General features: G+C 37.2%; 1 protein-coding gene across 3 annotated transcripts in view; it reads left to right on the forward strand.

Annotated features, from left to right (window-relative positions):
• The window catches only part of ANO5 (anoctamin 5), a 106629-nt gene that overhangs the window by 78545 nt on the left and 14373 nt on the right, over positions 1-13711 (forward strand). For all 3 annotated transcript variants that reach the window (XM_035012454.1, XM_035012455.1, XM_035012456.1), the window contains 5 exons: positions 1059-1210; positions 3510-3584; positions 5164-5386; positions 7567-7736; positions 8386-8483. In XM_035012454.1, the coding sequence (XP_034868345.1) occupies positions 1059-1210; positions 3510-3584; positions 5164-5386; positions 7567-7736; positions 8386-8483 (718 nt within the window). The remainder of the gene's footprint in view (positions 1-1058; positions 1211-3509; positions 3585-5163; positions 5387-7566; positions 7737-8385; positions 8484-13711) is intronic.

Here is a 13711-nt window from a genome sequence, read left to right on the forward strand (position 1 = left end):
CGCCTGGGTGGCTCAGTTGGTTAAGCAACTGCCTTCGGCTCAGGTCATGATCCCAGGGTCCTGGGATCGGGTCCCACATCGGGCTCCCGGCTCGGCAGGGAGTCTGCTTCGTCCTCTGACCCTATCCCCTCTCAGGTGTTCTCTCTCTCTCATTCTCTCTCTCTCAAATAAATAAATAAAATCTTTAAAAAAAAAAAAAGAAGAGTCATAAGGGAGTGTTTCTGGGGGTTCTGGTAATGTTCTATTTTTTGATATTGATGCTGATTACATAGGAATGTTCATTTTGTGAAAATTCTTTAAATTGTACCGTTGTGTTTTATGTACTTTTCTGTAAATATGTTATGATGCAATTGGAAGTTTATTAAAAATTATATGTATATATATATAAAGAGAGAGAGAGGAAGAGAGACAGGCAGACAGAGACAGAGAGACAGACAGAGATTGTGCTATGGTAGGGGCTCTCATGTTTTCCTTAAATTTACCTAAGCCCGAAAAACTGGTATGATCACTTGAATGATTTCGCTAAAAAAAAAAAAAAACAAAAAACATGCAAGCCAAATCTAGGTTTTAGTAAAAAGTTAAGTTTAAATATTACTTCAGACTAGAGTAACGTGCCTGAAATGTTTTTTTCTTGAGTGGACTGCTACGAAATTAACTGGAGTGTTTTTTTTGTTTTTTTAAAGATTTATTTATTCATTTGAGAGAACGAGAATGAGAGAGAGCACATGAGAGGGGGGAGGGTCAGAGGGAGAAGCAGACTCCCTGCCGAGCAGGGAGCCCGATGCGGGACTCGATCCAGGGACTCCAGGATCATGACCTGAGCCGAAGGCAGTCGCTTAACCAACTGAGCCACCCAGGCGCCCTGGAGTTTTTATATATGCATTATTTCAATGTTATTACCTGCTATTAAGCCAACATAGTAGTGACAGAAGAACCATATTCAGCCAACATGGTTTTTTAAAGTCAAGGGAAAAAAAAGAGCCCCAGATTACTTTGTTATGGACTTTATTTCTCCATCCCTTGATTACAGTTGTTTTTACACATTTCTTTGTCTACAGTCACATTGTTTTTGGAGTTTTGGAAACAGCGACAGGCCAGAATGGAATATGAGTGGGACCTCGTGGATTTCGAAGAGGAGCAACAACAGCTCCAGCTGAGACCGGAATTTGAAGCGATGTGTAAACACAGGAAGATGAATGCAGTGACTAAGGTAAGTCAGGGCACTGACGGGCAGCATGTCTCAATGGAGTCACCGCTGTAGGTCGCCACACAAATAATAGTGTATATTTTAATTTGCCTTTAAAATATTTTCCAACATATAAAGCTTATAAACATCTTTCCTTGTTTCTCACACGTGTTTCAAACATACACAAATAAAGTAGAGGGTGCCCGGGTGGCTCAGTCAGTTAAGCGGCTGCCTTCGGCTCAGGTCATGATCCTGCGGTCCTGGGATCGAGCCCCGCGTCGGGCTCCCTGCTCCGCAGGAAGCCTGCTTCTCCCTCTCCCACTCCCCCTGCTTGTGTTCCCTCTCTCACTGTCTCTCTCTCTCTGTCAAATAAATAAATAAAATCTTTAGGGAAAAAAAAAGTAAATGGAAAAGTATAACGAACCCCAGGATAGACCCATCACCCAGCTTCAAAGAATACTAATTCATGGACAGTCTTGTTTCATTTACAATTGCTCCTCCCTGCCACGAGATGATTTTGAAGCATATACAAGGCCTCATGCCATGAAATAACCTAGTTTTGTAATAAATAAAATAAAAGGAAAATGGAAAATAATGTGTATGCAGTGGACTTAGTATATAAATACATATGCACATGGAAATGATACTATGTTGATATACCAAAATTAAAATAGTATTGTATTAAGATAGTGAGCTTATGAGTGATTATTTTATTAGACCTAATTTTATTCACCTAGTCCCTTTTAATTTATTATAATGGGAAGATCATTGCACTTGTGTCTGGATGGCAAAGTCTAGATTTGGGGTTCCTTCACTGGCAAATCACCTATATGTTGGTGACTGAGTAATTTGACTTCTTGGTACCTCTTTTTTTTTTTTTAATGTGAAAAATGCAAGGTACTTTGCCTTCAAAGACCAGACTCTTGACCGCATATTCTTAGCGTCCCTACCTTTCATCATCCATAATCACCGTGTGGCCTGACGCTGTTAAAGGGAGAATAGAGTATGCCTCTAACACAGTCTCTTCAGCAGAATTTCCCACTCTGTTCAGGGCACTATTCTTGTGGCATAATACTCAAAATTATTTTCACAGTTTAGACATTTATGCATTCACTAAACATTAACTTTTAGTGGACATTACAAAAAATTCAGTAAATGAGCAAAGGGGAAAAACGCCTCAGAAAATACATTAACAACTTGGGTAGCTGTATGACATTAAGAAAACATATTAAAAGAGACATTGCCATGATAATGACATGATGTGTATCTATTCATATTTCATGGTATAAAAAGGAAACTAAAAGCAGGCCTAAAATCATTGCCATAAAAACAAGATGTGCTGAACGTTTACATTTGAAACCAGCTGAAAAACAATATGGATCAATTCACTGTGAGTCATCCGCTTGAATGGTTTTGAAATCAAGGTTTTTGACTTCCTTGCAGTGCTTCTTCAGCGGGTCAGGATGACCAGAGCTCTCACGTTTGAGTCTGTATTGGGAAACACATACATGTATGTATGGACACACATACACACGTGCATAAACAAATATGCACACACAAACACATACATATTGGACACACATGTATACACATGCACACACGTTGAGTAGAAACTCTGGGACAGCTATTCTGCCTGTCAAGTTCTGTTTGCATTCAGTCTTCCCTAAAAATCCTCAGGGTGTAAAAATCCTCCCTATCTAAAGGTTAGGATTACATGATTTAGATTTCTGCTGACAGCTATTTTTTACTATATAGCAATTTTTTTGGGTAAGATCTCATTGCCTCCTGATATAGCTAAGAATTTCAGCTGATATAATGAATATCTTCCATTAATGAGTTAGACAAACATCAAGATAGAAAATTCTGGTCCCCTGAACTGTGTGGAAGAACACACAGAACACTGTAAATATAAAGATGGTGCCCTATTTGATATAATGTATAGCAATTATAGAGCAATGCAGTTCAATTCAGTTCAATTAGAAGAAAACTGTAATATCATTAAAGCATGTCCATGTAAGCAGCAGCCCCCAGGCTTTGACTTTGTTTCCCATCTACCAGGCCCTGAATACCACTCTAATTCAATCCTGAGGATATAGTGTGTATCCATTATGTTTCATACCCTGTGTGAAATATCTCACTTAAGAGCCCTGAAGGTCTCTCCTTGAAGGGAAGGAACCATTGCTAGAATGTAGCTGCCCATGAGCTGTAGTGGATTCTGGGGGAGGTTTCTAGTTTAACTGGGTTTTGTGGTTTTGACTACTGCTTGGCATCCCAACTTTGAGGGTAGATTTTGAATTTTGCTGTGATTTCTTCAAAATTGCAGGAGATGGAACCTTACATGCCTCTATGTAGTCGTCTTCCATGGTACTTTTTATCAGGAGCTACGGTGACGTTATGGGTGAGCATTCTTGGAAAACTGCTCTCATCTCTTGATGTGCAATCATATTAGGATTAGCTCAGCAGTTTCATCTGCCATGGCTCTTGAGTCCCTCTCCCCTTTCTCCCCCTCTTTTGGCTTTTTATTTTGAATAGAGCTCCTATGTAAAATCAAGTGTGATCCACATGGATGTGCCATAATTGAACCTTGGAGAAAGAGCTCGGGGAGAGACTGGTGCCTCATCTTAGAGCCTGCCCCTCCCCCTCTCCCAGCAACCAGAACAGTGCAACTGATAATTGTTTGCAGGCCATTTGGGTTTTGTTTCCTTAAAAAAATCATTAATTTATCTTTATCTCCACTTAAAATATCTACACAAAATGCAGAAGAAAAGCATATACTCTTAAAATTTATTTTCTTGCTGAAATAAATAGAAGAAAGTACTACTTCTACTTGAAGAATTTAATTAGCGTGTCCCATTGTGAGGGAGTCAGGTTTTTCCATGCCTTTTAGTTAATAGATTCCTCCATCACCACAATTTATTTCCTGCCCTCCAACTTTCCAAATGTGTGTCCTCTCACAGTTGGCCTTGAATTTTAAGGAAAAGAAGCAATGTTAACCCTCTGAGAGTTTAACCTTACTAGAGTTTAACCTTACAGTTCATATTATCCCATAATATTTTATCTTTAACATTTCTAGTTAAAGGTATTTATTTTTCTCTTTTAAATGTGTGTTTTCTTAGATGCTATAACAGTCACTGAGGAGAAGTGATAGAGTAAATAATACTCTATTAATAATAGAGCAATAATCAATTCAGGGCACTGCTTGAGAAATAATCTACAGTGTGGTCCCAGAAAGATTATTCTATCTTTTATTTCTAGTACTCATTCCATTTGATTCAATCCCTCAACTTTCACAATCAGATTTTCCAGTCATTGAGGTTAATGCATCCCCACATCTTTGGGTTTTTGCAATATGGGAAGTGTTTAAAATTTATATAGAATCTATACAAATATCTAAACTACCAGGCATATCAGAACACTAATGGCAACATTCTGAGGGGAAATGGAATAGAATCTCTAAATGTGTTCTTCTTGGGAAAGTACGTGGTCTTCACACTACCTGTTTAACTACAACCTAGGGCAGAGTTTGCATTGTGGAGGGGCCATGTGTATTTTAAGCTTTGTGGGCCACAAATAGTCTCTGCATGTAATCATCTTTGTTTTTTCATATAACCTTCAAAAAAAGCAAAAAGCCATCTTTAACTCAAGAACCATACAAGAGCGAGAAAAGCCACAGGCTGGATTTGGCCTTCGGGCTAGTTTTCCAACGCTTGGTAGAGGACAGTCCTAAAGGATGGGCAATGGCTACTTGTGTGTTTTAGACTCACCCAACCACAACCATATGCCTTGTCTTCTCTCCAACCCTTTTGCCTTGCCAGTGTTCTTTTCCTGCCATCTGTGGTGAGAGACTGGCTTGGTCTGCTTCCCAAGTCAGAGGGGCTAACCTTAACATAATGAGATGAAGAGAGTCGTATGTCTCAGGTGTGTGCATTGCAGAGATACAGAGACCAGGGTGATGGAGTCCTGTTTCCCTTTTCCAGATGGCCCTTGTCATTGCGTGTATGGTAGCTGTGATTGTGTACCGCCTGTCAGTGTTTGCTACATTCGCTAGCTTCATGGAAAGTGAAGCATCCTTCAAGCATGTGAAAAGTTTCCTCACTCCCCAGATAACCACGTCACTCAGTGGATCCTGCTTGAACTTTATCGTCATCTTGATCTTGAATTTCTTTTATGAAAAGATATCTGCATGGATTACAAAAATGGGTAAGCTGGCTAGGCATCGGTGTGACACTGAAAAAAATGTTCTACCAGCACTATATATCCATTTTGGGCCATTCCTCAGGGAGATCATTTTTAAAGGCAGATGCTAAGCAGTTTTGTTCTGTAGGTAGACACATAGGCTGGTGGTAGTCAGATTCCCCTAATAGGCACATTTAGGTCCATTATGGTGGAAGCAAGAAAAAGAACTAAATGGAAGAATTAAGACTCTGTAGATCTTTCAGGGTATTCTTGTCTTAATCTTCCCTTGATTGGGCTAGTTGAATTTTAAGTAAAATCCTGACTTTTGTCAAGACACAGATAATTTTTATTTCATGTGTATGGTTTTGGAAGGTATTTGATTTTGAAAATCATTGCAGGAGAAACAAAACAATCAGCTCGTCCTGAGTACATCTAAAATGTAGTACTTTTCAGTTGCCATAGGTCTTAGACCCTGGATTATTTTCCTTTTTAAAATTAATTAATTTTGAGAGAGAGAGAGAGAGGAGCATGTGTGCATGCTGTGGTGGGGAGGGGCAGAGTGAGAGGGAGAGAGAATCTTAAGCATCCTGGGCATGGAGCCTGAGGGGGGGGGGGGTGAGATCACAACCCTGATATCATGACCTGAGCCAGTCAAGTCAGACACTTAACTGAGTCCCACCCAGGTGCCCCTCTTTTCCTTTTAAATTTTTTTTTTTTTTAAGATTTTATTTATTTATTTGCCAGAGAGAGACACAGCGAGAGAGGGAACACAAGCAGGGGGAGTGGGAGAAGGAGAAGCAGGCCTCCCGCTGAGCAGGGAGCCCGATGCGGGGCTCGATCCCAGGACCCTGGGATCATGACCTGAGCCGAGGGCAGACGCTTAATGACTGAGCCACCCAGGCGCCCCTTGTGTTCCCTCTTTTGCTGTGTCTCTCTCTGTCAAATAAATAAATAAAATTTAAAAAATAAATAAGTAAAAATAAAAGTTCTCCTATAGCCATGAGGGATAGTAAAGGTGTCACAGTTGAAGTGGGAGATTCAGTCAGGGAGAGGAGTGTGGAGCACAGTTGCTTCTGGTCTTGCCCCCAGCAAGTTGGAAGTGGTTTCAGAGACTCCCTCTAGGCCTCAGCTTCTCTTCTGCATGCTCAGGTCCCCCCTCAAAATCAGTACACCATCTCTGTGCCCAACAGTAACCAGAAAGAGCACATTATCATTGAGCTTCAGAGTATGCACTAGGAAGCAACTTCCATTAAGTGCTATTTTCAGATTTGTAGTTCTCACTCAATTTTACTGCCTTTTTTTTTTTTTTTGGTTAATAAAAAAAATCTAGCAGATAAGCACTTAAAAACAAAGCATCTAAAAAAATCAGAGATTTCGGTGAGACACTTGTCTACACATTAGAGATTTTGTAAGAATGCAGCTGAATTTCACTAAAATGGAGGAATTTTCTGTGTCTTTAGAATAATATGTGTTACCATTTCAGTAGCATTGAAATTGTCACCAATTTCGCTAGATCAGCTCAGGCTGTTCGGAGATCATCAGCTCAGAAAAACATGCTCCCTGACTCTCTTACATCTCCAGATGCTTCTCTCTGATGTGAAGGGAATCTAATATTTTTTATCTTTGGAATTCACTAAATGTTAGATCATGATCATGCATTTTAAATAAAAGAGAGAGAAAGTGTATTATTACTGCCACCAATTGTATGACATTCTTTTCAAAATTAATACAACCATTTAATTCATGAGAGGAAAACACAATTTAGTTTGGAAACCATCCTCTGCCCTTGAAGATGCCCTTTACTTTGTTTAAACCTGATTGACAGTAGACAAGAGAGAGAGATCTGATATGTTTACAGGATATCATAAAGTATACCAGGGTAAGCATAAGCCTCTCCAGTCTGATATGGGTTTGAATTCCATATTCTGACTATGTGACTCCATGTGAAGTATTTTATCCATCTAAATATAATAATAACTGCTTCCTAGTCTTCTCCAGTGATTAGATTAATACAAAGTCTCTAATTGAAAGCCAAGCACAAATCTGTAGTTACTTAATATTGGTCTGTTAGGACAAGAGTGGGTCGTATTTCAACAGGCTCTCAGAATAATATGACTAATAATATGACTTGTCCCAGACGATACAGAATTGAGGGAGAAACAGGAAGGTGCATAATTTAACTTTGGTGTTTTATTACTTAACAGAAATTCCTCGAACCTACCAGGAATATGAGAGCAGTCTTACCTTGAAAATGTTCCTGTTTCAGTTTGTGAATTTTTACTCGTCCTGCTTCTATGTAGCTTTCTTTAAAGGGAAGTTCGTGGGCTATCCCGGAAAATACACATATTTGTTTAATGTGTGGAGAAGTGAAGAGGTAAGAATTCTCTTGAGAGGCTTGTGGCTTCAGGAACTCAGTATTAGCTACATACTCGTTGTGTGCCCAGCACCAACTCAGATTTTATCAAGATTTAAGAGAAGTCTAAGACACTGACTCTCTCCACAGAGAGTATTGGTCTTACAATCCTGTCGTCTGGTAGACTTTCCAGTTCCTTTGGGGCAAGCAGTTATTTTGTGCCTATTATTTAGGAATAAAATATGAGCTATGAAATGGGATAAGTGAGTTCTGTATTCCTGAAGGCGTCCTGCAAAGGATAAGCAATAGCGTTCCAGAAGTAGAGCAAGAAGGGCTCTACCATGGGTCATAGAGTGAGACCACATCAGTGGTTTCCATACCTGCCTTGCATCCAAATCACATGAAGAAAATAACAACTCCTAGCCTTGATCCTGATAGAAAGATGCAGGATTTTCTAACAATGAGACCCAGCAATCTGAATCTAATGCAGCTATCCTGTAACTGATTAGTGATCCTGCTTGAAACTATTGAGCTAAATATCTCTTTATATCCCTTTAATATCCATTCCCATCAAAATCTTCAGATTCTAGTCTTCAGGTCTGAGATTTCTTTTGTTGGCAAAGTCCATCTTTCATCGTTCACTTTTCTTTTTTTTCTTGCTTCTGACTAGTGTGATCCTGGAGGCTGTCTAATAGAATTGACAACCCAGTTGACCATCATAATGACTGGGAAACAGATCTTCGGAAATGTCAAAGAAGCCATTTATCCGTATGTATGACTTACAAGTTTTTCTTGATTCAAGTAGCCATGAGAGATTTCCTCTGGAAGAAGATGGAATTCTTTTATTATCATGGTAGCAATGTTAGCAAATGGTTAACTCAACAAAAACTCACTTTTAATCAACAGTTAGGAATGCACTAATGTAAAATAGGCTTTTAGATACGGATTTTTATTGCTTGAGTGAAGTTGAGGAAAAGGTATTATCCCCCTCTCCTATGGAGATTCCATTGGGAAATCTAAATGTTTTATCCTCTGTACATTATTCTATATGTTACTATTACTTCTCAAGATTACTAAAAGTTGAACTCCATAAAAATATTTTTGTGACATGGACACACTTAGGCACAAAAATTGGTCATGAATTAAGTTTTGGTATATGAAGGGATTGCTTCCTATTCCAAAAGCATAGCAATAATGAATATGTTATGAAATGAGAAAACCAAAATGACAGTTGATCTCAAATATAAGTTGAAAATTTCCATGAATAAAAAGGGAAAGAATCATAAGCCTGTCATCTTGCAGGGCTCCTAGTTAGGAAATGACAGCATCAAGGTTTAGTACCTGTAGTACCAAGTGGACTGAAGTGCTCCCCTTGAGACCAGGGCTTGGCCAGAGCAACTGTAGTGAAGGTAGGGATTAGGTTTATTCTCACCTCTTCATGAAAGAAGGTTGAAAACACCTTCCTCTTCTGCTCCCATCTCTCCCTGCAGTTCAGTAGTTCTCCTGGGGTACTATTTCATATGCGGACAAAGGAAGAACATGACATATCTTTGCAAACAGTATGTGATAAACCATATCCCAGTTACCATAGAGAAATAACGCTAAGCTATTATCTTAAGTCCCAACTGTAGATTGAGAACCTGGAGGGCAGAATGGGGATAACTCCTAAACCAAACACAAGAGGGAGAATAAATATTCACAGGAAGGAGAAGAGACAGACACACAGGGAAGTAAAAGAAAAAAGAAGCAAGTAAAATTAAGCCTACGAAACAAAATTCCAAAACTTATGAGGACATGTCATGCTACAAAGTCTACTAGCAAAATCAGTTTTTAGAAAGTGAACTTACTCTAGCTAGAAGATTCTGGCAAAGCCTAAAAACATAAAAGGAGGAGGTGTCTGGGTGGCTCAGTCCTTAAGCGTCTGCCTTCGGCTCAGGTCACGATCTCAGGGTCCTGGGATTGAGCCCTCCATCAGGCTCCTTGCTCAGCCAGGAGCCTGCTTCTCCCTCTCCCACTCCCCCTGCTTGTGTTCCCTCTCTCGCTGTGTCTCTCTCTGTCAAATAAATAAATAAAATCTTAAAAAAAAAACCAAAAACATAAAAAGAGGTGATACTGTCATTTAAAAGGGTCAGGAAATAATTTAAATAAGAACGGATATAAATGAAACAAGAACAAATTAATATGAAAAAGAACCAATTCTACATAAATGAAATATGGTACTTTATTTTTATTTTTATTTTTTTTAACTTTTTTTTTATTCTTATGTTAATCCCCATACATTACAACATGAAATATGGTACTTTAAATAAAGAGTACAGTAGGTGACATTGATTGCAGATTGGACACAATTGAAGAATGAATTATTGACTTGGAAAATTGTACTGAGAAATTCCCTCATTATACAATACAACAGAGTGACAATGAGATTTAAAAAATTGAAGTGACAGGAAGCTATATTATATTAAAAGGCTTTCATATTAACTTACTAGTAGTTCCAGAAAAAGAGAATTGAGTAAATGGTGGAGGAAAAAATTCTTTCACCAGTTCTTTCTTACCAATTCTCTAAATAGGTAATTGCTGAAAATTTTCCAGAAATGAAGAAAAACATAAGTTTCAGAAATGAGAAAGAATTTGGAGTATGAAGTAAGATAAGTAAAATTAAACTCACACTCAGATACATTATGGTGTAACTCCAGAACTTGAGAGCTAAACAATCCTAAAATCTTTCAGGAGAAAAAACAATATCATCTACACTGTCCACAGATTTCTTACTCCTTGCATTAGATACAGAAGACAGAGTATTTTCAAGATTCTGAGTAAAATTAATGTGCACCTTAGATTTCTAAAACCAGTTTAACTAATGTATAAAGTGCGGGTGCAACAAAGACAACTTTTAGACATAAAAAACAAGAGTTTATGTTCATAGACTGTCACTGAAAGGTGTAGTTGAGCAAGAAAAGAATACAAAATGAAAATTTGGGATGCAAGAAACATTGATCAGTACAGAGGTAGTTAGCACCAAAAAAATGAAATACTTTGATATCAATCTAAAAAATATATGGGATTTGTATGCTGAAAACTACAGATCCTGATGGGAAAAAATTTTTTTAATGTATATGAATGGAGAGAAATGTTGTGTTCATGTATTGGAAGACTCAAATTAGTAAAGATGCCAGTTAGCCCCCAAGTTGATATATAGATTTGTTATTCAAGTCATAATATCAGAAGAATTTCTTTCTGTGCATATAGACAAGCAGATTCTAGAATTTATATAGAAGATGAAGAGCTAAAATAAGGAAAACAATTCTGATAAAAAATAAAGTTGAAAAAATTGTACTACTCGATTTTAAGGCTTACTATAAAACTGTATTAATCAAGATGTTGGGATTGGTGAAAGGATACATATTTGTATTAATAGAACAGAGTAGGGATTGCAGAAATAAATCTACATAAATATGGCCATTTTATTTTTGACAAAGGTGCAAAATCAGCTCACTGAGGAAAGAACAGTCTTTTCAACAACTCGTGCTGGACCAATCGGACCTCCATTTGCAAAATAGCAAAACTTGTTGTAAACCTTACACCTCATTTAAAAATTAACTGAAAATGGATCATGGATGATCAAACCATATTTAGGAAAGCAAGAAAGTACTTATTATAAAATTCAAGATAATGGTTACTATGTGGGGACTGAGGAGTTAGTAAGAAGTGCTCCTGGGGTTCCCGGGAGATTTTTCTTGCTTAAACTGGGTGATCCCCTTTTCTTTGTGATTCCAGTTCCATGTATGCCCATCTTTTTGATATTGTCTGAAAAATCTCAGGTGTTCTGTGCTGTTCCTCTTTGTCTTTCAGTTTGGATATAAAGCAGCATGTAAGTGTCATTTTAATGTACATTTGCTATAGTACTTCAAATTTTACAAATTTGGAAAGCACAAATGGTATCTCACTTTGGTCTTATTTTGCATGTCCCTGATTAATAACACGAATGAGCAGTTTTAGCCACTGTGTTTCCTCTTCAATGAAATGCTTTTTGGTGTTGTTTAACCATTCTTCTACCAATTTATCCTTTTCTAATTGATTTGTAGGAATACTTTATAACTTCTGGTGACTGTTTTTGTTTGGGATTTGGTCATATGTGTTGTGTATATTTTATCCGAACATAAATTTTGTCTCTTTATTTTTCTCAACCCCAGCACTATTGACAATTTGGGCCAGATAATTCTTTGTTGTAGGGGGCTGTCCTCTGCATTGTAAGAGGTTTAGCCGCATCCTTGGACTCTATACAGGCTAGATGCCAGTAGCCCACCCTCTCCCCAGCTGTGACAACCAAAAATGTTTCTGACATTGCTAATGTACCCTTGTGGGCTAAATCACTCTCTAGGGAACCTCTGGTATAGATGGATAAAAGAATATTCTTTTAATACAGTAGAATTTACCAATCTTTTCTTTTATGGGTTAGCATTTTTCAAGTCTTATTTATAAATCCTTCCCTACCCCAAGATCAAAAAGATGTTCTCATATACTTCTAAATTTTTAACATTTTTACATTATTGTCTTTATCTTTTAAAGTTTGAATATACATGGAAAAGATTTTTGTGTTTGATAGGAAGTTCAAATTTAATTTCTTTCGCACATACACACAGATATGTAATTGTTGTGTTTACCATTTATCAAGAAGTTCCTCTTCTCCAGTCTTCATGATCTACAATACTACCTTATGCCATATAGCAAGTGCAAGGCTATATTAGGTTTCCATTCTGTTCCAGGATTTGTCTATCCTTGCACCAATACTACACTCTCTTAATTAATACAGCTTTATAATAAGTCTTGATCTCTGGTGGTTCAAGTCTTACCAACTTATTCTTCATCTATAGAAATATATTGGCTATCTTTTGTCTTTTGTCTTTCTGTACAGATTTTAAAAACATCTTGTCAGACCCCACATGGAAAAGTATTTTGGTTTTTTGATTGAAATTACATTTCAGTTGTTTCAGTAAAATAACTGGCATTTTCATAATACCAAGTCTTTTTATTTCATGAATGTTTATTTTGGACTTTAATGACTTTAAATATTTAAACTTCTGCATATAGGTCTTATAGATCTTTTGTCAAATCCATCTAAAGGTACTTTCAATTTTAGTTGCTACTGTAAATGATATCTTTTTCAAAATTATGTTTTCTACTTGTGTTTTGTGGGTACGTAGGAATAAAATATGTAGATAAACTCCATTATTTTTTCTAATAATTCTTATCTAACTTCATTTGGGTTTTCTAAGCAGGCAGTTCATTCACGTGACTGTTATTAATCTGAGTCAGAGATTTCTTCTCTTCATTTCCAATTCTTTTGCCTTTTTCTTTTTCGTCTTGCTGTGCTAAAATCTCCTGTAGATTCTCTCTTCTCTTTTTTTTTTTTTTTGCAGAAAATTATTTATTAAATTGACCATGAATTCATAACGCTTGCTCGGCATAGTGCTACTTTATTGACGTAAGATGACTTCTTTTTTTTATTTTAATTTATGTAGTTAACATACAGTGTTATATTCATTTCAGGTGTACAATATAGTCATTCCATAATTCAATATATTACCCAGTGCTCATCAAGATAAGTGTACTCTTAATCCCCTTCACCTATTTCACCCTTTCCTTCACTCACCTCCTCTCTGGTAACCATTTGTTTGTTCTCCATAGTTAAGAGTCTGGTTTTTTTATTTGTCCCTTTTTTTTTTTCCTTTGTTTTGTTTCTTAAATTCCCCATATGAGTAATATCCTATGGTACTTGTCTTTCTCTGACTTGTTTTGCTTAGCATTATGCTCTCTAGATCTATCCACATTGTTGTAAATGTCAAGATTCCATTCTTTTTTATGGCTGAATAATATTCCATGGTGTGTGTGTATGCACACATATCACATCATTTTTTTTAAAGATTTATTTATTTATTTTAGAGAGAAAGAGAGAAAACAAGCCGGGGGGTGGTGGGGAGCAGAGAGAGAGAGAG

The sequence above is a fragment of the Mirounga leonina genome, unplaced genomic scaffold, assembly GCF_011800145.1.
Source record: "Mirounga leonina isolate KUSES-001 unplaced genomic scaffold, KU_Mleo_1.0 Mir_166, whole genome shotgun sequence".
Taxonomy (NCBI): domain Eukaryota; kingdom Metazoa; phylum Chordata; class Mammalia; order Carnivora; family Phocidae; genus Mirounga; species Mirounga leonina.